Here is a 27,075-nt window from a genome sequence, read left to right as displayed (position 1 = left end):
CAAAGTAAAGTCGATGTATGTAAAATTGTTTTCATTAGTTACAGATTTAAAGTCTTAAGTCATCAAACCTTACTAACATGAATATTATTTAAAAAAAACATGACAAAACAATAGATTTATTGAATTTGTATGTGTGAGTCCTGTATTAAAATAATGCATTGAATATTATTAACCTTAAATCTTTTCTTCTTCTTAGAGTTTATATCCAGGATGTCTGTCAGATCAGTCCTGGGTTGACCCAGTTTTCCCTTTTCATGCGCCACACAATGTAGAATATTCAGAAAGTTCAATGCAGTTTCTGTTTCTCTGTCTTTCTTCAGGTGTCCAGATTTTACAGATAATAAGTGGCTGTGAATGGGATCAAAACACTGGTGAGGTGACAGGTGTGATAAAGTATGGATGGAATGGAGAGGATTTTCTTGAGTTTGATGTGAAGACACTGACATGGATTGCACTGAACCCAGAAGCTCTCATTACCAAACAGACCCGGGACACTGACAGATCTGTACTCAAACACAATGAAAACTTCCTCACTCAGATGTGTCCAACGTGGCTGAAGATGTATGTGGACAGTGGGAACTTCTCCCTGCAGGTAGAATCATGTCATCTTCAAATGGATGTAGTAATGTTTATTTTATGTTGGATTATCTTCATTACAGTTGTTTTTTAAAGAGAAAATGGCAAAACATTTAGGCTGATTTTAACCAGCGGCTTTTGCCTTAGCACTCTCTAGTGAATGCCATTTTCTCTTTGTTATTGTTAAATCATGAAAACTGACATTAACTGAAGCAAGAGAGGCCTGCAGTTCTTTAGATGATGTTCTGGATTATTTTCTTTCATAACCACCTGTCACGGTCTGAGGCTGCAGACCGTGTGGCTTATGAGGACCTAAATGCAGACAATAAAAGGGTAACTAGACCTTTTAACAAAAAGTTCACAATTTATTTTGGGTGCTAAAAAAATGAAAACCTAAACTGGGAAGGCTAAATAATCAGAAACCTGGTGCGCAAGGGAGCATGGAGACACGGGGAAGGATTGCAGATGATCTGACGATGAACACAGGGAAACTCACACAATCTATACACATAGATGACGAGGGAAGTGGAAACACAGCGGGAGCACAGCTGGGATGAATAGACATGACACAGGAGGAAGCAAAACTGAACACAATGAATATGGGACACGAGACTGTCAAAATAAAATGGGAAACAAACTAAGATGGAGACTAGATGCACGGATTAACACTGGGACCCGGGGGGAGGAACAGACATGGGAACATGGAAACAGAAACGGGAGGCAAAACACAAAGACATGTCTAGGACCTGGGGAACAAGGGAGCAGGGGACAAAAGAGGCTTTTTAAACCTTTCCAAACTGATATATATCACATAGGTAATTCATGATTTAACATGATTTATCTTTTTTCCCTTAATAAATTATTTCAGAAAATCAGTTTCACCCCGTTTTTTTTTTTTTTTTATTCCTCGGGCATCCAGAGACGGCACCGGACTCAGTAGTCATTTTACCAAACCTTTATTCATCTTCAGTTACGCATGCATCTTCTAGAAGGGGAGATGTGCAAGGCCGGTGTCCCTTTGCAGATCTTCACTTCTTTGTTCGTTACACCCAGTTTTATAGAAGCGACCCCATCATAAAACCCCCATGGTGTGTTGCAAACTCTGTGTTTGTGTATGTATGTGCGAGCACGTGAGTGCCTGTGTGTGCGCGTACCTGTGTGTATGTGTGAGTGCACTATAGTGAGTGTGCGTGTGGTTGTGTGTGCGTCGTAACAGTTAAAGCACTGTGTGTGTGTGTGTGTGTGTGTGTGTGTGTGTGTGTGTGTGTGTGTGTCTCTGTGTACGTGACTTCCTGCCGGTCATAAAAGTAATCTCCTCACCCAAGCTACACCAAATTCCTTTACAAAACATACAAAACAGAGTTAACAGATTACAAGCACTGAGACCTCCACTCTGCATTGGCCTCTTGTTGTCTTACATTTACAGATAAGCATGTGGAGAGTCTCCTGCAAACCTACTTCTAAGTAATGATAATTATGAGCATTTATTAAATTCAGGTAAAAGCATCAGCATCCTCCAACTGTAGCTTCCTGTCTCCTTTTATGACAGGCAAACCCCCAGTGTCAATAAATTCCTTTCCCTCTACACAATTACACACACTCTCAAGCCTATAGCTAAGCCAAACTAAACACACAGACAAATCCTTCCCTATTTCTCTGATCTACTGCTGGACCCTCTCATCTAAGCAAATTTAACACATTATATTCTAATAGTTGTTTTCTTGTACTCACATATGGTATGTGTTATAGACAGTGTTCTTGTTAATGTATGTTTGGGGGCGTTGCACCCCGGAACCTTCAGAGGTTTTTCAGGGTTTTCTCTGTCGGAATGTTATGTGAGAAACAGTTTCCTGTATGTATTGCGACTAGCTGTGGTTGTTTCTAAAAGTGGTCAGTAAACGTCCTAAAAGTGGCACCTGAGTTTCCGAGCATTTTTATCCTGAGGTTATAACACCTTTTTGGTGACGAGGATAAAAGCCAAACGCGGACAGTTTTGAGTTTTTGCTACGGATTTTGCAGTCGGACTACCACTTCGCATCTATGGCTACGATCGGATCACTCATGGAGTTCGCCGAGGGAGACTGCAACTGGATTGAATATGTCGAGAGGCTGGAACACTTTTTCTTGGCAAACGACATTTCGGACGAAGGAAAAAAAAAAGGTCAGTTCTTCTCAGTGTGTGTGGAGCGAGGACCTACAAGTTGATACGTAACCTGACGACGCCTCGGAAACCCGGAGACTTCAGTTTCAAAGAACTGGTGACGTTGGTGCAAAATCATCACTGCCTGAAACCCTCCGTGATTGTTCAGCGGTTCAAATTCCACACTCATTCACGCAAGCCGGGAGTTTCGGTGGCTGCATATGTGGCGGAGCTGAGATAGCTATCGGAGCACTGTGAGTTTGGAGGCGTGGTGGATGACATGCTACGCGACAGGTTGGTGTGTGGTATATATGATGATGGCATGCAGCGTCAGTTGTTAGGGGAGCCCACACTGGACTTTAAGAAAGCTTTGGAAATTGCTCAGGCAATAGAAATAGCAGCTAATAACACTAAAGACATTCGGAAAGCTAACAACAATATGCACTCAGACGAGGTGCATCATGTATCTCAGAGTGTGCGGGGCAAACCGAGAGAGCTTTTGGAGTGTTACCGGTGTGGGGGAGCACACTTTGCCAAGGACTGTGTTTTCAAAGACAGTACCTGCCATAACTGCAAGAAAAAGGGGCACTTAGCCAAGAAATGCAGGGGCACTAAGGAGAAATCAAAGAAGGAATGACCCAAACTAAACACGCATCACCTGCAGAGCATGGCGCCTGAGGAGGATGAGTGTGTTTTCAACATGTTTTATCTGGTTGGCTTTAATAAGTGCCGTGCGGAGCCCATCTATGCCACTATCCAGGTAAATGGGAAGGAGCTACAAATGGAGGTGGATACAGGGGCCTCGGCTTCCGTGATCAGCCAAGCCACCCACCACAGCTTGTGGCACTTGGGCGGGGCGCCGGCTCTCCAAGCGACTGAGATAAGCCTGAGACAGTACACAGGTGAATGCATTCCCCTGCTTGGTGCTATAGAGGTGCATGCAGCATATCAGGGTCAAGAAACTGCAGCAACACTACTGGTGGTGAAAGGGGAAGGTCCTAGTCTGCTGGGTCGTGACCTTCTTCAGAAAATGCGCCTGAACTGGAGGGAAATCAGGTATGTAACTGTAATAGCAGAATTACTGGGAAAGTATGCAGATGTGTTCAAGAATGAATTGGGCACTCTCCAGGGCACCACTCTGAAGCTGTGTGTGGACCCTTTTGCCCGGCCACGCTTTTTCAAACCACGCACTGTACCATACGCCATGAAGGCCAAGGTGGAAGCAGAGTTGGAGAGACTACAACAGATAGGGGTCATTGAGCCAATAGAGTTCTCGAACTGGGCAGCCCCGATTGTACCAGTGTTGAAGGAGGACGGAGGGGTGCGTATATGTGGTGATTACAAACTGACAGTAAACCAAGCCTCTCAGCTTGACGCCTACCCTCTGCCTCGAGTGGATGACCTGTTTGCCACACTGGCGGGTGGTCAGACATTCACAAAGTTGGATATGAGTCATGCTTACCAGCAGTTGCTGCCGGATGAGGAATCAAAAAAATATGTGACAATAAACACACACAAGGGACTGTTCAAGTACAACCGCCTGGTCTTTGGCGTTGCATCTAGTCCAGCTATCTTTCAGGGCACCATGGACAATCTTCTGCAAAACATTCCTGGTGTTGCTGTTTACTTGGATGACATTTTAGTTACAGGTAAAATGGAAGAGGAGCATCTGTGTAACCTTGAGCAGGTGTTGAAGAAGCTCTCAGAAGCTGGGTTGTGTTTGAAGCGCAGTAAGTGTGTTTTCCAAGCCCCTAGCGTGACATACCTGCGTCATCGCATCTCAGCTCAGGGCCTGTCCCCACTGGAAGAGAAAGTGAGGGCAGTAAAGGAAGCCCCGAGTCCAAAGAATGTAGCTGAACTAAGATCATTCTTGGGTTTAGTGAACTATTATGGGAAGTTTTTGCCTGACCTCTCCAGCATGCTTGCTCCCCTGTATGGGCTACTGCACAAAGACAGTCAGTGGAGGTGGTCCCAAGCACAGGAGAAGGCCTTCAGACAGGAAAAGAACTGTTACAATCGGCGCCTCTCCTGGTGCATTTTGATCCGGAGAAGGAGGTAGTCCTGTCCTGTGATGCCTCCCCGTATGGCATAGGAGCTGTTCTTTCACATCGCATGGAAGATGGGGAAGAGAAACCGGTCGGATATGCGTCATGCACGCTCACAGCAGCAGAAAAGGGCTATTCACAGCTTGAGAAGGAAGGCTTAGCAATAGTTTTTGCTGTGAAATGGTTTCATCAGTACCTGTATGGCCGCCCATTTACTGTTGTTACAGACCATAAGCCCCTCCTGAGTCTTTTTAGTGACACAAAAGGCATCCCACCCATGGCTTCAGGGCAGGGCATTAACACTGTCGGCATACCAGTATCGCATTGTTTATAAGGCGGGACCTGAAAATGCGAATGCAGATGCTTTCAGCTGCCTCCCCCTCCCAGAGGTCCATGGCAAGTCGAACATGCTGCCAGAAACTGTTTTTTTGCTCGACAGGCTGGCGAACTCTCCGGTCTCTGCTAAAAACATCAAAGCATGGACTGAACGGGATCCAGAGTTATCTCAGGTTAAACAATGGCTGTTGTAGGGCTGGCCAGCAACAGTGGAGCAGGATCAGTTCAAACCGTATGCCAAGCGTCAGCAGGAGCTCAGTGTTCAAGATGGCTGCATCCTGTGGGGTTCCCGAGTCATTGTTCCACCTCCAGGTCTGTCACAGATCATTGAAGGCTCATCCAGGGATTTCTCGAATGAAAAGTCTGGCTAGGTCATTCGTGTGTCCAGGAATGGACAGTGCCTTGGAGGACAAGGTAAAAGCCTGTTCTCTATGTCAGTCAAACCAAAAAATGCCACCACCTGCCCCACTCCACCCATGGGAGTGGCCTGGCTGTCCATGGTCCAGGCTTCATCTAGATTTTGCCAGCCCCTTTTTGGGCCACATGTTCCTGGTGTTGGTGGATGCGCATTCAAAATGGCTGGACGCCCACATAACGCCAACCATCACAGCCCCAGTCGTTACAGACACACTCCGGAGAATCTTTGCAACACATGGATTACCTGAGGCAGTGGTCACGGACAATGGGCCCACGTTCACAAGTGGGGTTTTCCAAGAATTTATGGAGAGAAATGGGATCCGGCATATCTGCACTGCACCCTACCACCCTGCCTCCAATGGCTTAGCGGAGTGCGCCGTGGAAACACTGAAAGACGGTCTGAAAAAAATGCCAGGTCTTTCAATAGAAAAGAGGCTCTGCCGTTTCCTGTTTTAGTATCGCATCACGCCTCATACAACCACTCTTGTCCCCAGCGGAGTTGCTGATGGGGAGGAAGCCCAGATCTCATCTGGATCTTCTTCGCCCAGATGTGGGAGCCAGAGTCAACCAGTCACAAGGTGAGCAGAAAGTGACACATGATCTACATGCCAGAGGCTGTGTTTTCAAGCAGGGAGAGTGTGTGCATATCAAAAACTTTATGGGTGGCTCACAGTGGCTGCCTGGTGTCATTCACCACAGTTCGGGGCCAGTATCTTTTGTGATGGAGTTGTTGGAAGGCAGACGAGTTCGCAGGCACAAGGCTCATGTGAGAGCCCGCACGGATGGAGCTGGGAAGAGGGCTCAGAGTGGTTCGGAACCCGGCCACAGGAGCTCAGCAGGCTCCTAGCCTGGAGAACCCAGCAGCAGGACTGAGGTCAAAGAGGCAGCACAAGCCCCCTGATAGACTGAATTGTTAAAATAATGTGGTGTTGAATTCTCCCTCTCTTTTCGTACATATGCATAATTGCTATGTTGTGGGTTTTTGCTTAAGGGGGGGGGGGGGGGGGGGGGGGGGGGCAGTGTTATTGTCAAAGAATCGGTAGTATTGGTTTCCCATCACATATCATCAGATCATCCTGTAAAATTGCTCCGCACCTCAACCATTTCTTCTGCTCTGGTAAGGCTAAAACTGTATTTGTCTGTAATGCTAGTTTCAAGATACTGTATGCGTCTTCTTCTTCTTTGTAGATGCAACACTACATTATTACTTAAGGCGTTTTAGGCAATTGCTATTCTTCAAAGAATTCATACAGCTCACACATGTTACATATATCAAACTTCTAAGTTGGGAAAAAACTTTGCATTGCTCACAGCTCATAGCTCACAGCTCTAAAACTAGGCATCAGTAAATCATATGCCTAATCATTTCGTGTCACTGTGATCCACAAGTATGATCACAAATTTGTTCCCAAACCAACAAAACAAACAAACAAAACAAAAAACAAATTGCTGATGGCATGAACGCTTTACGCACATGAGTTGGGACACAAAAAGAAAAAAGCTGCTGTCAGAAACAAAGCAGAAGTGTGAGGAAAAAACTGAGCTCACAGGCTGCTGCATGTGTGAGCTTTCAATATCATGCAGCTTCTGTTCTGAAAAACAAAAAAAATTAATACAAAATAAAGAGTGTGTAACTTGCTCATTAGCTTGGTAGTGTCCACATACTTAATTCAGCTTCTCAAACCTATAGCTTTAGCTGTTGTATTCAGGGTTTGGTTTATTAGTTGTTAGTATAGGTTTGCTCTTCATCTTAACAAAGTCTCATCTAGGATGACAGGATGTCAATCAGGTCAAGCGCCTCTATGCACCTGATTAGTTTAGGGTATTTTCTTTTTTTTTTCCATCTCACATATCATTGTACTGAGTTTGAGCAAACCTTAAGCTTGATTCAGACTACTTATAACAGTTATCCACCTCACATCATAACTGAATAAGATGCTTCTTCTCATTAATATTATGTCACTATTAATATTATTATTAATATTATTATCTTTTAATTATTTTCTTTTATTTCTATATAACATCAATGGTATATTACAATATACTACTATACTACAAATATACAATAGTCTATTATAATATTTCATATATATATATTATTATGTATCCATCAGGGCTGGGGGTGATCTGCAGTTTCACCCTTACCCAAGCTGGAGACACACTTTCCTTGGCTGAACAATGACACAGCCTCACTATACCTTATGCATCTCTCTATTTTATTTGATATATTTTCGTGTGAATTATCTGGTTTCATGCATTCTATTCATTCTAGGCACGGTCGTCATGCCAACTATATTTCATTGTTAATACCAGTTTACAGGTTGTTATCCTGCCTATTATTAGTTTGAACACGTTAGATATTTTTTACGCTCTTGGGCTTTCACCTCTACCTAGAGAGGGCTGTCGACAGACTTCAGTGCGGGCTCCCCACGGCGTCAGGAATCAGTGTAGATCTCTGCTTGGAGTCACAACAAAACAGTTGTTTATTTCCTCCGGCTCGGAGGACCAAAAATTATGTCAAAGAATCATTTCAGCAAGCAAAGAAAGACACAACTCAAACATGTATATACATGGGTGATCTCAGTGGAGACTCACACTGAGACATCAGTTCCCTCTTTATTTATACACTGCTCCTTCCTAAAATATGTCAGGTCGGTGCCCCTTGTGTGTAAAACAACTCCTTACAAGGTGATAAGCATGGAACATATTTAAACTGTTAAAAATAGTAACAGGTCAAGCTTATCTCAGCAAACTCAGCAAGGGTGGAGGCACCTGTGGTATTTCCTCATACAAGCTTTGTCATGAAACACAGTAAAATAGGAGTTTTAAATGAAGCTAAACAACCCATTCAATTTCACATTACTGTTATATATTATAATTATACTATTATTATTAGCATTTTTTCAGACCTGCTTTGAAGTATGCAGTAAATACTATATACTGGCACATATATATTATATACTTCTACAGACACACATACTCACATATATGTAGCACGATAGAGATTAGAGTATCGCATAAATACTCTGTGTCATAGGAGGAAGGATGTACTGTATATAAATTATGATCTAATTATGTTTTGCTCATGTTTTACTGAGCAGAAAGGCGAGCATCCCCGTCACTGCTGCTGTGGTTGTTCTTGTTCTTCTCATCCTCGTTGCTGCAGTTGGATTTGTTGTTTACAGAAAGAGGAAATGTGAGAGCTCTAAAGGAGGTGAGCTGGTATTCTTACAAAGACTGGAAAACTGAAGCTAACAGTACACTAAAACAGGAAGGAAGAGGTAATACAAGACTCATTTCTTTCTTTACTCTGAGGTGTCTGTGAAGAAAAATTATATTCATACAGTACCAACTGTTTTCGGTTATTTTGTACATAAAAACCAGTCCAGAATCAGAGGACTAACAGTGTGTTTTGCATTTTACAGCTCTTAACAACCTCTCTGAACTCTCTGAGAGACTGAATCCAGAGACCACATAAACCTGCACACAGAGATTTCTTCACTTTCAAACTGTAAAAATCCCAGGAAAAGGTTTCAATATGCATGTTGTTTAAAAAGCTTTCTTTTTTGAATTCTTCTTTTGCATTTTGTAAACATTTGTAGTATATTTTTTTAATATGTGAATGAATCCTGTTGACATTCAAGTAAAATCTCTTTTTTATGTTTCAGCTTATTGTTAAAAATTTTAAAATGTTTCCTCAGATTTGCACATTTGTATTCGCATATCAAGAGAAACATAAAACATATTTTATATTATATATAAAAATACATGAATAAGGTGATGGGCTACTTTGTACTGTCTGAACAGTTTGAACTTTCACTGATTGCTGTAACGCATCCGTCTAAAGTTAAAATTAGGACACAAAATGCTTGTGACAAACAAACTACCTCAACATAATATATACAGTATTTTAAATTACACATACAGGAAAAGAGGAGTCATTAACATCGTCATCCTGTTTAATGGTTTAAGTACAGCTGAAAAACTGAGGAGTCAGATTCAGATTTGCCTCTCCAGATATTTCCTGGTAATATATATACTATATATTTATTGTAATATTGTGAGTTACTCCCTACTGGTTAGCAAGGATTTAACTTGCCAAAAGATTTACTACTAACCACGCTTTGACGTGACCTTTAGACTCTTCTCTATAAGCCATTTAGTTCAAACCTCCTTCCCAGGAGGGAAGGTTCACTAATATAAATTACTAATAAATTACTAATATAAATTTACTGATTTATGTTAGTGTTTCTTGAATACTTTATAAGACTTTCATTCATGTTGAAGAGTTTTGCAGGTGGGGAACTCTATGATGTACAGTGTGTCAAACCCTGTGTAACATAATCTGCTTTGGACTTTAGCAGCAGAGGCAAACAGCTTAGAGGGAGATAACCTGAGTATATAGTTTAATTGAGAATATTGATTAAGAACTTGATGAACATGCAGTCAAAAATAATAGTCATTATGGCAGTGAAAATGTTTTACATTAAAAGGTGAGTTGTAGTAGCTGAATTCTTTTGAAATTTAGTTTTAGTTCTGATTAGCTTGATGAAGCCAGTCACACCATGTTCAAAAAACAAAGAGAAGATCCAGAGCTCACCAAATCCAAAACACTCCTTCCTTGGCTGTCCATAAAAATTCTGAATAGATTCTGAGGCAAATGGCAGCCATGGTGGAGTCCAACATCTTCCAGGAATGAGTCTAACTTATAGCCAGAATTGTTAACTAATTCAATAAATAAATAAATGAATAATAAATAAATAAATACATACAACTACTAAAAAAGGGATTTTGATTCGGTCTTTCAGTTTATTTATTTTTTTAAGTTTTTTTTTCTAGAGATTGTTAAACTTGTTTTTTTTTTTTGTGAACTTATATTCTCAGGCTGTACACTATATATTTGTGGTGGTCTTTTGGTGAAAGGAATCAGATTAGTAACATGTGTTTTGGTGCTGTTTCATTTTGAAAGAGATGTGTTGGGTTTCTGACAAAAATTAACTGACAGTATATCATCTAAAAGCTACTTTTGTGGCTCTACTTTTAAAAAAAATTATTCCAAGGTTCATTCATAGAGGAAAATCAATTTTCTTTTAATTGCATGTTGGACTTCCTGACAATAAGGCTTAAGAGAGGATGTGCTTTAAATAGTTTTAATTTACAGAAACTGGCTGTGGATGAATGGCATGTAGCTGGTAATGTTACTAATTAAACTCTTTGCCACAAGTCTTGAACTTGTTATATTTAAAAAAAAAAAAAAAAAGTGGCAGTTGGATAATGTTGTGGTAAGACTACGCACCTTTGGAGCGGGAGTTGCAAGTTTGATTCCCACCCAGCATCCAGTAAAGGTCCCGGCTAGACCCCCCATGCTAAAAACCAAAGTCCTGTAATGATGCAGCTACATCTGTCAGCAGCTTGGACACAAAACATTTTACTACATGTTGTTCTCTGTATGATTGTTTGTGTAAAAAATAAAGGTTGTTTGTTGTTGTTACCGGGTGTTCGGGAGGTAGCACAATAGGGTGTGTGGTGTCTGAGTCCAGACCTTCGGCACGTCTCAGGCGTCCTCCAACTCTTATCAGGCCAGTAACTGGATCATACTCAGGGCAGAGCGCACAAAGTCGAACATTTGGGGACAGAGTTTTTCCCTTCATCAGAGCCATCACATCTTCAACACATGACTTAGGAGTGGGAGGTTCTCCAAGGACCTGACACTGCACAAAGAACACACCCACACACACATCTAGGTTTTTGGGTTGTTGTTTTTTGTTTGTTTGTTTGTTTTACTGAGCAGAGAATCCCTCTGACATGCTGTTCCCCATGACTGCTGTCTTAGTGGTTCTTCTTGTTCTCATCCCCATTGCTGCCATTGGATTTCCTGTTTACAAAAAGAAGAAATGTGAGAGAGCAGCAGTGCTGGGCTTGGTTACATTATTTCTGCAGTATAGCATATGTTAGTTATGGTTATTGCTGAACTTACATGAAAGTTTGGTAGCTATTATGAAGGGTAATAGAAATTATTTGCCTTTCCCTTTCAGACAGACACCAAAAATTTCATAAGTACACCATTTTTCTGTGCTCTTTTCTCTTTATCTGACATGCACTCTAGATAAATATTGTAAGTCTTTTTTTTCTTTTTACCTTACAGATCCTGACAACAAGGAAGAGTTTGAGAATCTCAATAAAGACTCACATAGACAAACTCAGGACCCTGCATGCACCTCCAGTAAAAAAGTAGCAGAATATATTTTCTTTTATTTAAAATTGTAAGTATATGAAGGCTTATTGTAAATATTCTTTTATGTGAATTGGATTTTTGTAGACAGGCTTATATTCTTAGAATTCAAAGGACAAGTTTAATCTTTGAAGTAAAGTGTATTTTAATGTTTTACTATATCTTATTTTTAATTGTTAAAAAAAATTATCCCTAAAACGTTTTACTTGCACTGAGCTATTATTATTATTCATTCATCAGAGGAGCTCAATGAAATATCCACAATCACAGTGACTGACAAAACAGAAAGAAAACAAACCAAAAAAGAAAAAATAATTCAAACTACCAAAAAAAGACACATTTTAGGGATTTGTCTTTCAGTTTCTCCTTTTTTTGGTGATTGTTGAAACTCTGTTTTGTTCATCAACTTATATTCTCAGTCTGTAAACTATATATTAGTGGTGGTCTGCACAGGACTGAGGGTCAAACACCAAGAAAAAAGTTGTATGTAATATTAAGGTGGAAGGAATCAGATTAGAGAAAATGTGTTTTAGTGCTGTTTCATTTTGCTGGATGTGTGTTGTTCTGAGTTCTTACATGATATGATCCAAAAACTACTTTTGTGGCTCTGCTTTTTTTTAAAACTTAATTTCATTTATTTATTGTATTGCTTCCCAACATCATTCATAGAGGAAAACTGGTTTTCTTTGAATTGTATCCGGCTAAAGAGAGGAAATGCTTTAAATAGTTTTAAATTATAGATATTTAGCAGCACATTTATAATCAGTGTGTGCTTCACAGAAGCATGGATCCTGTATCCCGTCATCATATAAGCTGATATGACACAAATAACATTAATACTTAAAATACTGAACATCAAAATTCGCAACTGCAGTCAACACGCAGAAATGAGATGTTTTATTGTTACAGTGTCAGTAAATCCCTTAATGTCTTACCATGAGATTAATTATTGTGAGGCTCTGGGAGATTTTTATTAAAGCAGTTTTCACACATTCAGTTCAGACCTGAACTTTGCTCCATGGGCTCTGATCTGATCGAGTCTTTAACCTGCCAGTTCTCTTGTACCAAGTCTGAGCATTTACATTAGGAAGAATGGATCTAAAGCAGGACAGCCAGCTGTTTCATGGTCATGTGGAAATGGTCAAAGTTGGCCTATTCTACAATCACTGTCCAGAGTTCAGGTTCAAGCCTTAAAAATTAGGTTTTATGCAGTTAAAGATTACACTTGCTATCTTCTGTCATCCAGCACAATTCAGTGTATCACTAAAATACTTCTGTGATTACTGAACCAGTTTGATATTCATTTCTTACTCAATTCTCACTAAAATAAAGATTTATTGTTATATTTAGATAAGTTTCCAAACCAGTTTTGCTTCTTGCTCACATGTTGCCTGTTTACTCTGTTTTCAGCATCTCTACATTGTCTCTGAATATTATAATGGGATGAGGTATTTATTTATTTATTATCTGCATTACAGAACATTTAAAGGCTCAAAGCTGTTGCAGGTGTTTAAAAACATTTTACAATATTAAAATATAACACAGGCTCCACCCTCAATAATTAATGTTAAACCTGGTCCAGACAGCAGCTCTGTGAGATCATGTTCCTCTTCTGCCAGTCAGTCTGAAGGCTGAATTTAACGTCCAAGCCTCCACTAAAGTTCACTGTCTGCAAGAAAGTATTAAACAGTAACCATTCCTATCTTTGCTGAAGAAACATTTTTTTCTGTGATTATACGTTCACCAACATGCTTTTGAATATTATGTCATGGCCTGGGTCTAGGGACCCAGGGCTCATGTATTTTTGTATTTCTGTTTATTTTTCCATGTGTAGTGTTTTGGTTGTTTTCTCTCCTTTTTTCTCCGTCTCCCTGTGTATTTATGTTACCTCGCGCTCCAGGATGTTTTGGTTGCCAATTGGACTGCGAGTTCCCGCACTGGAAGCTGCCACACCTGCTGCTAATCAGCCATCACCTGCTGCAGCTGATGGCCTCGTTAAGAGCAACCTATTTAAGAGTGTGGCTGAGCTCCAGTCGGGGGTCCATCCTTGAGTCAAACTTGTTAGTACAACCGTTGACTTATGTGCCTGATAAGCTGTTTTGTCTGTGTGCCACCAGGAATCAGGAGCGGAGTGCGTCTTTTTCTCGGAGGGGAGTCACGGTGTGGGAAGAGGAGTTTTGGAGTTGCTGTTTTCACCTTTTCATGGATATTTTGCACTATGTGGGATTCTGGGGAGGAATCACCACAGGAGCCACAGTGCCTAGTCTTGTATATAGCTGTATGTTTTCACTCACTGTAAATAAATTCACCGTTCATCGTAAGAGACCTGCATTTGAGTCCTATTCTTCCCTGCATCCTCACAGTCTGCCACCGCGAGACATATTACTACATTGTAAAACTTGTTGTATCCAGTTATATGTGGTACAGTTTGTATTTTGTTCTTACCTGTGTGTGTTACATATTGTACACCTGTACACCTCCTTCCATGATTCCCTAAAATTACCACCCAATTAATACAAATTAATACAATGGTGGCATACTTTAATTCCAAAGTCATTAATGGGAATGTTTCCTGTATCTCACTGTTTCATCTTTAGATGACAAATCCAGTGATGCAGACTGCCAGGAGGAGAGAAACTCCTCCGACACCTCCGACAACAGGAAACTGATGGAGAAACTAAAATGGTCTAAAAGATGTGGGTTCTGTTAACAAACAAAGCTGGGTGGTTTTGCTGCATTTTAATTGTTTTTTATAGTCAGCTAGTTCTGGATGGTTAAAGAAAAAACTGAAAAAATTATCCTTCTGTGAGTTTTTAGTATTGCCAATTAAACAATGCTGACATAATTGGAGGATAATAAGAATTATATGGAAACAATTGTGAGTGTCATCAAACTCTTGTTTATTTGTACTACAAATAATAGACATCACAGAGAATAAATATAGTTTTACTTTAAATGTTTCTATTGGTCATTAATTAACTGTGCTTACTAGAGTAAATCATTAATCTTTAGCTCTACACATTGGGGAAGACAGCCACAGCCATAGCAATTTGACATTGGCTTTTTTTGAAAATGAAATGTTGATTTTAATCTCAATATTTCAACTCAGTTTTTTTCTTAATGTGGCCCTAATTACTCCTTCATAGGGTTCAGACAGCAAGTTGTTCAGAGTAGCTCAAGGTCCCAGTCTGCTGTCAGTAAAACTTTATTACCAGAAGACACTTGTGTTTTGTGTTGTCTTGCAGGTATCAGGCAGATTGTTTGGCTTCAAAATGTGTGTGTGTGTGTGTGTGTGTGTGTGTGTGTGTGTGTGTGTGTATGTGTGTACGGGTTCGTACTATCCTGGTGGGGACCAAAATCTGACTTTTACTATCCTGGTGGGGACTTTCTGCACCGTGGGGACCAAAATCCAGGTCCCCTCGGGGTTGAAAGCAATTTTCACACTCAAAATGCGGTTTTACTGTCAGGGTTACAATTAGGTTATGGTTAGGTTTAGGGTAAGGGTTAGGGTTAGGCATTCATTTTTAATGGTTAGGGTTAGGGTAAGGGGCTAGGGAAAGCATTATGTCAATGGGATGTCCCCACGAGGATAGCAAACCAGACATGTGTGTGTGTGTGTGTGTGTGTGTGTCCACTGACTTTTATTTTTTTAGTTTTTGAGCTGACCCAATTTAAAACTTAACCTAATCTAACCCTAACCCTAACTTCACCTTTCCCCTTGGAGATGAGCCACAACCACATCCTGCCACAGTGATTTCTCATTTTTCATCCTGGCTTCTAATCACCACTTCATGATCTGCATCACAAATCCTCCTGTCCCCAAAATATTTGTAGCATTGGCAAGATCCTCTTTTCTGTTGATCTCATTCTTATCTGTTTATATTGAGAGCTGTTCGTGTGTGGAGTCAAAACCTTTAAAATGCAGTTGATTTAGGTGGTAACAATATGGAGTTACATTTCTATTAGATAATCGGGCTAAATCCTTTAAATTTTTCTTTATAGAAATGAGCAGAGCACACGTGTAGTAGAACAACTGTGGTAGTTTCTTCATAAATGCACAGGAGAAGATACTTAATTGAATAAGTCCTTGTTAAGCCTAAAGCAGCTAAAGGAAGCAGCTATGTGAATGTAATTAATCTCTTTGCAACAAGGTGTCCCAGCTGAGCTTTCCAACAGAGAAGGGGTTAAGGAAAGCTAAGATATCTATGATATTATTCAAATGCAACAAGAGCACTCAGAGAACTCAGCTCCTCTGAAGGGCTGTACAAATTTTTGATTTGTGATGAAGTTTTTTTTAATCACAACATGCTGATGTCAGCCTGCTTTTATACCAATGTTGATGTCTGACCTTGAGCCTTACCTATGATCAAGAGAAGTGTGAGGCAGCAAGTTCTTATAGTAGTGCTGAAATGTAAATGTTATATTTCTATTTTTTGATTTTAATAAAGTTAACAACAAAGAAAATCCTGAAATTCAGTTTTCAGATTTTCCACTACTGAGTGTAGACTTATTGAAAAAGATTAATGAAAAAAAGAATTTAAACAATTCTTGAACATTTTGCATTTTGCTGCAACATTTTTTAAATATCTAACTTCTTCACAATCATGATTTTCATCAGGAAGAGTGTGTGAGTTTCTGTGTTCGTGGTCTGTGACGTGCAATTTAACAAAAAATATCCCAAAAAGAAAAATGTTAGATAAAACGCTTTTGTTGGATTATGGGATTACTGGTTATACTTTATCGTATGTATGGATGGGAATCGAGAAACAGTTTTTGCAGAGAACCGGTTCAGAGATTTTTTTTATCTACTATGAGTTGTTAGTTTGCCTGCTTGGCAGTTCAGTTCATGTGCTGGAGGAGGAAGATAGTGGCGCAGTCTACGGTGTGGATTTACATGATCAGCTGCCTCTTCAACACAACAGAAGAGGAGAAAAAGGAAGAAAGTCCAAAGTAAAGCAAAAGGAACAATAACTCTCAAAACAACAGGAAGTGAGAAAACTTACTGGGGAAACACAGACATGTGATAAATGAACATTAATACAGGAGGACTGACTCAAGGGGATGGAACACTGAGGGAGAACTAACCTCTTAAGAAACCAGGAGTAAATGCTCTACGGACAAATATATGAAGTACTGTTTCGTAGCATGTGGAGTGGGTGTGGAGGACCCAGGTGTGGACACAGGTGAGGAGACGGAATTAATTCTAACAAAAGGCGAGCCTTTATTTCGGGCTGAAACGTAAATCAAAGCGAGAAACAAACTTGAACAACAACTAGACTGAGAAGTGACTTAACAAAGAAAACTATGAAATAACTATGACACTGTGACTAGACTAATATAGACTAACTATGATGACTATGAGTTAAATAGGATTTCTATGGCGGGGAAAGATACAGATGACGTGACGAGGAACGAATGGAAACACACAGACTAAATACACAGGAGGTGATGATGGGAAGAGAAACACATGGGGAAACAGCTGACACAAATTAACATGATGACACCACAGGAGAAAGTGAAACTAAAACAATGAACACAGAAAACAAGACCTCTTCAAAATAAAACAGGAAACATGGAGACTTAGACATGACAACACCAGCTTACCAGACCTGAAACACATGACAGACAAGACAAGAAACCAAACAAAAAAACAAGGAGACAGATGATAACAAATGGCTAAGCTTAGCCTCAACTAAAACCTTAATAATAATAACAACACACAAACTACACAAACCTAACATGAGAATCTCAACAATACAAAATAACATTCAAAACACTGGGTCAGAGACCCAGCCTGTGACAGTCCACCATATTTATGTATTTAGTCCGCATCTCTAAGGATAAAGAAAAAAAGATCAAGGTTGTTTTGTTTTGCTTTTCTTCTGTTGTGATTTATTTACAGGTAAGCAAAATGTTAAATCTTCAGCTGTAACAATACTCCCATTTGACCCTTAGCACCTATTTTTACTTTTGTTCAGATTAATATGTAAGCTCTTTTAGCCTAAACCTTATAAACTCAATTTTAGCTGTGATTTAAGTTTAAATGACATAAAACAAGATATAAACAAATTAATTTTTTATGGGTTGTGTTCAATGGAATTTTATTTTCCACTCTCAGTGATATATAGTGGAAAGGAGTTGCAATATAACCTATAGTATGAAAATTGCACAGTAAAAAAAGTTTAATATCAGATTTATCCTGTTAAAAAGTTTTAAAATTTCTACATTTTTTAAATTAATTTTTAAATATTTTTCTCTTTCAGACAGGAACTGTTTTTCTTTTTGTTTTTCATTTACTGATGCACTTTCTCACAGGATACAATACAAATTAATTAATACAGAGTAGAATAGCCTTTATTATCCTTGTACATATACAAATTATGGGTGCTCCATGACAACACCAACCCACCCAACCGATGTCATTGTCAAGTATGCTGTGGTTGGGCTGTCTCATCTAACTTGACAATGACATCGGTTGGGTGGGTTGGTGTGCAGTCATAAGTGTACAGGGCATACAGTAGGGTGCTGAGAGCACAGCCCAGGGAGGTAGGGGTCAGGTTGCACAGATTGAGGCTGGTTGGTTAGGAAGTCTTGGATCCAGGACCAGGTGGCAAAAGGGGATGTGGAGGTGGTTCAGTTTGATTTTGAAATCAAATCTGGGATTTTGGTGTTGAATGCCGAACTGTAGTCCAATATGAGCATCCTCACATAGCTCTTCCTGTTCTGGCAATGGCTCAAGCACTCTGTGAAGTGTGATTGTGATGGCATCCTCCCTGGACCAGGCCTCACCAGCCGCTGTTCATCCAGGGACTTGAAGTGGAGAGGATGAGCAGCTTTAGATACCTAGGCGTCTACATCACTGAGGACCTCACCTGGACACTGAACACCACACAGCTGGTCAAGAAGTTCAGCTGCGGCTGTATTTCCTGAGGAGGCTGAGGAAACTTGGTATGTTGGCCAAGATTCTCAGCAGGTTCTACAGCTGCACTGTGGAGAGCACACTGACCAGCTGCATCACTTCATGGTACGGCAGAACTACAGCTGTGGACCGCAAAAGCCTGCAGAGAGTGATAACAACTATGGAGAAGATTATCAGGACCCCGCTGCCCTCTATGCAGAGCATCTACCATAGGAGAGTCCAGAGGAGAGCTGCCTCCATCCTCAAAGACCCCACACACCCCCAACATGGCCTGTTCACACTTCTACGCTCGGGATGAAGGTTTAGAAGCAGTGGCAGTTTTTGATATGGGCAACACGAGCGGTTGCCCAGGGCGGCATCATGGCGGGGGCGGCAACACGGGCATCTCCCAAAAAAAGGTTACTCGTACTCATGCTGCCCCGACATCAGCCAGCGCATTTTCGAGATGGCATAGGCACTGATCGGTTTTCTATCGCCCATTTGCTGGGAGTAAGGTTGCCCTCCGTTTGCGAGGTGCGCCTGCTGCTTGCGGCTAGTGGTGGGCGGATCGATCCAAATATCGATAGTATCGATACCAAGTCGGCATCGGTATCGTATCGATTCTAGCCTGGTGAGATCGATTCTTTACTTTGAGTTCTGCTCATTTACAACGCTGCGCCGCTCCTGTGTCAGCAGAGCAGGCACACTTTGCTCCCTCTCCCCCACTCTTATGTTTCGGTGTTGCGCTGTCACCTCAGGTGACTTAGACACTTTGGGGTTTTTTTAAGTTGTTTACATATTAATCATATTTTTACCAGTTGTTTTTGTTGTTGAGAATTTTAATTGTAATTTTTGTATTATAGTTTATCAAGAGTATTTGTTTTAATTTGTTTACTGGTTTGCTTGCACTTAGGATTTTTCAAAAAAAAAAAAAAAAAAGATCGCCATCGCTTTGCAGCATCATTTATTCTTATAATAATCACACAGTTGCTGTAACAGCTCTCCCGCAGCCGTACACATCACCACCACCACACCTGCAGTGCCATCGCAGAACACGCCCCGCCACATACCCCCATCGCCCGCTTCAGGCCGGGGAGTCATCCGGCCGAACCTACTCCCCACTCCGCGAGCAGACGAGGGAATCGGCCCGGACCATCGGCGCCCCATGCCCTGGCCCAGCGACGGGGAAGTGTCCACTCTGGCAGTCGGCCATGCCTCCAGCGGAAGCCCTGGAACTGCCGTTGCTGTGGCAAGCAGTGGCGTGGAAGCAGCAGGCATGAAAGTGAGCCGGGGCTCACTGGCAGCTGGGCAGACGGCCCTCTGTTGGAGGAGACGAAGCGGACAGCACGGCACCCTCGGGCGTGGCACGACCCCCACTTGGCAGGTCCCGCTGGCGCGCCAGCCTCCGGCTCACCGCGAGCCGCGCGCTGTCCACCCTTACAGTAATCACACGGGTGCTGTGACAGTACATTCAACGGCTGCAGCTCTCCTGCTGCCAGCTGTACACATCAACACCAAAAACAACAAAAGCACAAGCAGCGCACAGGTTTTAAGCCAGCTAGGCATGATTGTAGATGCCGTGAAGGTGAGTCCATCTCACCTGCAGCGGCAGACCACGACCTGCCACAATAATAAAGCATTTTTAATTTAATTATAAATAAATTATTTCTCTTAATTATGTCCTGGGTTTTAACTATTTAATAATAAAAAGGGAAACATCACAAAAAACACTTAAGCTCATAAAAATTAATTGCGATTTAGCAATTCAATGACGCATCCACCTTATTTATTGAAAAGTACCGGTATCGGTATTGGTATCGGCGATACTGGCCCGTATTTAATTGGTATCGGATAGATACCAAAATATGCAGTATCGCACAGCACTACTTGCGGCACAGGGAGGAGAGGGCGGGGCGACGGGGGATTCTCTGGCTGGCTGGAGCGGCATCTAATAACCAACTCGCAAAATAAAACAAAATAAAAACAAACCAACAAACACGAAAACACCAGACATTATGATACAGACTTATAATTTGCACCAATGTTGTTGTTTTTTTCGAAATTCTATAAAGGGAGCGTGAGAGCCCTCCGTGCGCCTGCTTGCTGCTGAAGTCAAAATAAACTTTATTATCATCACCGCTACATACAATCCAGTATATACAGAGACGAGACGATGAGGCTCCAGTTACAACAGTGCAAGTAAACAAACAATACATATAAGAAGAGTAAGACAATAAATATACACTTTAGGACCAGGGGTAAAGGGATCAATAACAATTTAAAATTTATAATTTACAGTTTGATGATTTAAAGTCTCACACACAACCCGTCGAGAGGGGAGGGGCCGGCTGCTTCCAAATAAAGCACATTTCATTCATAATGTTGTAAATCCAAGCCCATCGTGTATTCCTGGTCTGAATCCTGGGTTGTGCGAAATAGCAGAAATAAACCCTGGACAAAGGTATCTGTGAACTAAGCTGTAGGTCTGTTAGGTTATGTTGTGGTGATCCTCGGGTTGTGGGATGGGTGTTCTGAAGTGCAAAATTAAAACAAATGGAAGATGGACAAGAAAAGTTCAAAGCCATCAGGTGCTCAGTTTAGAAAAGAGAAAAGAAGAGGAGGAGAAATGAGCAAAAGATACAGGTAAGCAGATGTGTCATTGGATAATGGCAGGTCATCCTGAAACAATCATAATCAGAATACTTTATTAATTAAAGGAAATTATGTGGGTTACAGTTGGTCCAAGAAAAAATTGTAAAAATAGTAACAGTAACAGATTAAACTCCAAATAATACATTGTGTTACAGACTTGACACATTTAAGAAATAGCACTAATATATACAGATCACTCAGTTATAAATATCAAGGATTAACAGAGGTGATTATAAATAAATATCAAGAAAATTCACCAGAATATCCCAGAGTAGAAAAGAGCGTGTGTAAAAAGGGTGTAACTATTGCAGTGTTTACAGTGTGTTAGATGGAGGAGTTGTACAGGGAGATGGCCACAGGCAGGAATGATTTCCTGTATCGTTCAGTGGTGCAATGTGGGTAATCTCAGTCTCTCACTAAGAGTCATCCTGTGACTAGCCAGTATGTCATGAAGTGGGTGGGAGGTATTATCCACCATTGTCTTTATCTTGAACAACATCTGCCTCTCAGACACCACCCTAACGGAGTCCAGCTCCATCCCCACCACATTACTGGCCCTGTGGATCAGTTTATTTAGTCTGTTGGCGTCTGTGACCCTCAACTTGCTGCCCCAGCATGCAACAGCATAGGGGGCCAACAGAGGGGGTGTTTGCCCAGGGCACCAAACAGGCTAGCACTGCCACTGTTTAGAAGTGTGAAATCCAGAACATCCCGACTCTATCCTGACAACTCCTTCTTCCCCACTGCTATTAGACTGAGCTCCTCCATGACTTTGATGCTACAGTTTGGATGCTTCTCCACACCTGGCAGAGGTTGTTGTTGAAGATGGACCAGTCTGTCAGATCAAAGCAGTCCTGTAGCTTGTCTTGTCTGTCTTGCCCCCCCTGGTAGGACACTCAATTTGTTTGTGGAATTTGGGGAGCACACATTTCAAATGTGCCTTATTAAAGTCCCCCACAACAATATGGACGCCCCCTGGGTGCTGAGCTAGCTTTAGCATCGCAAGGAATATAAACGTTAGCTCGCAAGGTTGGTATAAGGCTTTGCATTGGATGAAGATGGCCTCTAATTTCTGTGAGCAGTGAGAAGGAGGACATTTTGGATATGTCGAACATGCATGACGGAGTTTTCAGGACTGCTTTGGCTTCCATGCAGCAGAAATGTGGGGCAAGGAAGAGAGAGGATGAGGCTTCGCCTCTCCCAGAAAACTGAACCAACACCTCCTCTTTCCTCACAACAGACCTTTGAGCAGCAGGTCACCCTGCCTCTCACTAAGTTCAGGATTCTAAAATGGATGAAGCCCCACACTCAAGCAGGAGGTGGGCAGGGCTGGCCGGCCACGGAAGGACCTGATTTAAACATCAGTTCCGTCATTCAGTAGGTGAGTAAGAGGAAGTGCTCAGCCTGACAGCCCCCTCTTGTTTGACTGGAGGAGAAGTTGGATGTTCCCTGTTCACCTGCCATGTTCCAAAGTGTGTTGCAAGGGCCCCCTGCCCCAGAAACCCCCTGTTGTGTGTATGGAGCCGTATGGAGTGATGCTGGACCATTTGAACCTCTAAAACTAGGGTGATTTAAAGCATGTGTCTTTGAATACAGCATTGCTGCCTCCGCTAAATGTGTCAGTGACATTCATTGTAATCACCAGTCAGGATTGGCCAAATGCAATCCATGCTTCTGAGGAATATGCAGGGAGGCGCATCCCATGATGCGACATCTCACTCATGCTACCCTGAAAACCAGGGTTACACAAATAACCTGAAGTTCAGATGGCATCTCATCGATGTTCTCCAAACCCTCGATCCCACCACTCAGGCGATATTTCGTGATTCTTGACCGCACATTCAGTTTCACTGTCTGGGTTAGAGCTGTCCTTGGAGACGATCACTCATTTCTCCCAGGGCTCCAGCTGTTGCTGGTCCTCTGGAACTTTCAATTAATTCAGTTAATTAAATATTTAATTAACATCTCTTCTTCCATCTTCACTACTTAAAATTATTAATATCACAAATATCAGCAGCTATGCAGCAATTATAACACAAGGGAATTGGTTTAACAGATCAAATGCAAGTGTAAATTGACTTATATTAGTGAATGTGTTCTAAATTTTATTTAATACTGGTTTAAAAATGCCATGTTGCTGGTATGCTGAGAATTAAATCCGATAAAAAGTCTTAGAATTCAGATAGAAAGGCCCAGGTGGACGATTGATCATAAAAAATACAACTTCCATTAGCACTGCACCGCTTGCTGGATGCACAAGATATTACTGGTTTTCATATATGCTACTTGGGTGTGGTGCAGCACAGTGGTGTGATGGTTAGCACTGTGTCCTCACAGCAAGAAGGTCCTGAGTTCAATTCCACCATCAGTCTTTCTGTGTGGATTTTGCATGTTGTCTTTTCAAGACAATTTTACTGAGATGTGTTGCTGCTAGCAAACACCAAATTAATATTAATGTACTTTTTAATGAAACAGTAAAATATCTCAGTTTGAACATTTGATATGTTCAAAGGTTCTATTTTGAATAAAATACAGCCTCATGAGATTTGCAAATCATTGCATTATGATGTTATATATATTTTACACAATGTCCAAGCAATTAAAATTGGGGTTGTATATAGAAAATGAGCCCTCTGATCAGTGTTTCACCCATTTATCTTTTTCTCTGGCAGGGACAGAGCAGCTGTCCTGCAGCACTCCATACAAGTGTCGATGTTTATAGCATTCACAGTGACTGCCACAGCTATCCCAAATGATCCTCATAAACAAATGTATCCCTTGCTATGGGATAGCATTTGAAATAAAATTTGATGCTGAGAAGGATGTACGCAAATACCTGCAGTCTCATTCTGATGAATCCAAGCCTCCTGAGGATATAGATCTATAATTATTATATAGTTTTTTTTTGTTTGTTTGTTTTTTACTTGAGTGAAGTTGGTCTCTCCACCTTCTTCAAATCAAACACAATTGATGTCAAACGTTTTTGGTTGTTTGTGCTGCAAAAAGTTTTGTTTGTGCTGCTTTTGTATTATTAATAAAAGTTTTTAGACGTCATCCAAGGTCCAACAAAATTGGTGTCAATCAATTGTGCTACGTTTGTGCTGGTTTATGTTGTAACTAGCAATTATTTTTGTAAGTATTGTATTAAACTTGAGAGGCTCGACAGTTCCATGTATTTAGTTTTTCTAACAGGAAGTGTGCCTACAATATTCTGCAAGTTTTGTAGTTTCCAAATAAAGTTTTTTTCTCGGATAGCTTGCATAGTTTATCTTACCTATTATAAGTTTACTTTTACCTTTTTCTTTTAAAGAGTGTGATCATGATAAAAAAAAATCCAATACTGGGTTATGTTTCACAACCTTTTCACAAGAAAGAAAGGGGCTGGTTGACCTTGGATGACCTCTAGAAACCTTTATTGATATCTTTAAAACAAAAGCAGCACAAACAAAACTTTTTGCCGCACAAACCAGCACAAACGTTTGGCATCAGTTTTGTTAGATTTGAAGAAGATGAGGGCAGGGCAACTTCACTCACATAGTCTTTTGATTATTCTAGACCCTGTATGTGAAGAGCAGGATTTTGAATTCAATTCTGGATTTAACAGGAAGCCAATGAAGGGAAGCCAATATAAGAAATCTGCTCTCTCTTTCTAGTCCCTGTCAGTACTCTTGCTGCAGCATTTTGGATTAACTGAAGGCTTTTCAGGGAGGTTTTAGGACTTAGATAATAATGAATTACAGTAGTCCAGCCTGGAAGTAATGAATTCATGAACTAGTTTTTCAGCGTCACGCTGAGACAGGATATTTCTAATTTTAGAGATATTGTGGAAATGGAAGAAAGCAGTCTTAAATATTTGTTTAATATGTGCATTGGAGGACATGTCCTGGTCAAACATGATTCCTCACAGTGTTATTGGAAGCCAAGGAATAACCAAACATCTGACACAAGTTGTCTCCACCTGCTTCGGCGGCTGAGATCTTTTGGGGTGAACAGGACACTCCTAAGGACATTTTACAACACTGTGGTAGCGTCTGCTATTTTCTATGCTGTGGTCTGCTGGAGTGGTGGAATGGCAGAGAGGGACAAACTGGTCAGGAGGGCCAGCTCTGTCCTGGATTGTCCGCTGAAGTCCATCGAGCAGGGTGGGGAGGAGAGGATGTTATCTAAGCTAACAACATCCATCATGGACAACACCTCCCACCCCCTGCATGAGACTGTACGAGCACTGAGCAGCTCGTTCAGCAGTGGACTTTTACACCCACAGTGTAGGAAGGAGCGCTGCCGCAGGTCATTCTTACCAGCAGCTGTCAGACTCTAAAATACAGCTTAACATTCTTTTGGTCATCTTACTCACCAGCTTGTTTGTTTACTGTACATTTTATAAATAGCTCTGTAGATTTTATACATAACCCTGTACATTTCATACATATCTCCGAACAATTTTTCAATTTTTTCTATACATATTCTGTACATTGTTACCAGTATATATGAACTTTGGTTCCTTATGTTTATAGGACCACCTTGTGTCTTCCTTTCATATTTTATTTTCCCTTGTTGTAAGAGCTCTGTAACACCAACATTTCTCATCGTGGGATGATAAAGGTTTATTCTATTCTATTCAATAAGAAGAAAATGCAGGAGGGATGGTGAGGAGGCCATGCTGCTAGCGAGTCAGCTACGAGCTAAGCCTAAAGACACAGTGAGTGAGTATTGTAAATACTAGAAAGCGAAAATTTCAGAAGAAATTTTAAGTGTGCCTATGCCGCTGGTAAACAGTGTAGTTTGCCATTCATACAGCTACAGAGAGCAAAACTCAGCAGAGCAGCCATTCTCCACCATGAACTATGGTAAAAACAAACACCGCTCGCACCTCACAGATGACAGCTTACAATTTTGGGTAAAGATGAAGTGACTTTGTACAGCCCCGATTTGCAGACGCTGTGCACATAGTTTCATGAGCAGAAGTCCCATTGTACCACGGCAGACCCGACAATGTTTGCATGAACACGCTTTGAAGCATTACGTTATGGACCACTTTTCACACATGGTTGGTGTACCCACACAGCCGGCTGTAGCTTTTCAACTCACAGCCTGACACACACCCAAAAAACAGCCGAGAGAGCACAGACTACGCCAGAGAGGCGTGATTGCAGATGCCGCTCAGGTGGGTCCACCTCCCCTGCAGCGGCACTGCAGACCACGCCCCGCCACACACATCAATCATGTAAAATAAATATTTATGCACTTTTGCATTCACTTTTTGTTTTTTGTTATTTTTACACAGTGTTCTGAATGATTAACAATGGTCTACAGCCAATCTTGTGTATTATTATACAAACTTTGGTTGTAAGATGCCCTACCTGGCCCCCTGGCAAAAGCTTTGCTAGATCCGCCCCTGCACAGTTACCAGCTGTCAGCTAAATAAAAAAGGAGCTTGGTGTTTATTTCTCTCAGAAACAGTTCATAACTTCCCTTCAACTCATTCATGTCACCTAAAAAAAAGGTAAACCTGTTTCTCCATCACCAGTTCAGCTCTGATGATTCGGTAAGGTCATCTCCTGGTTTCCACCAAACTACACCTAAACTCGGTTTATATCTGACCCAAATAGAGTGCAGTTCATAACTTCTTACCTGAAATTCAGTTCACCTCACGCTCTGACCGGCAGCCGTCTGCTTCTCCTGCCTTCGGTTTCCCTGATCCACGATCTACCACCGGTTGATCGGCGGTCGCCTCGCCGCCTCGTTCCCTGCATGCTCTGTCTGACACACACCGGTGGAT

General features: G+C 41.2%; 1 protein-coding gene across 1 annotated transcript in view; it reads left to right on the top strand.

Moving 5' to 3' along the window:
• LOC135932616 (hereditary hemochromatosis protein homolog) overlaps positions 1-27,075 on the top strand; it is a 68,717-nt gene that overhangs the window by 19,765 nt on the left and 21,877 nt on the right. The window contains exons 7-8 of the mRNA XM_065470108.1: positions 321-572; positions 23,109-23,118. Coding sequence (XP_065326180.1) covers positions 321-572; positions 23,109-23,118 — 262 coding nt within the window. The remainder of the gene's footprint in view (positions 1-320; positions 573-23,108; positions 23,119-27,075) is intronic.

This window comes from Pelmatolapia mariae, linkage group LG22, assembly GCF_036321145.2.
Source record: "Pelmatolapia mariae isolate MD_Pm_ZW linkage group LG22, Pm_UMD_F_2, whole genome shotgun sequence".
In the NCBI taxonomy this organism is placed as follows: domain Eukaryota; kingdom Metazoa; phylum Chordata; class Actinopteri; order Cichliformes; family Cichlidae; genus Pelmatolapia; species Pelmatolapia mariae.
The sequence above is the reverse complement of the archived record's forward strand: the minus strand, read 5'-3'. Positions and strand labels throughout refer to the sequence as shown.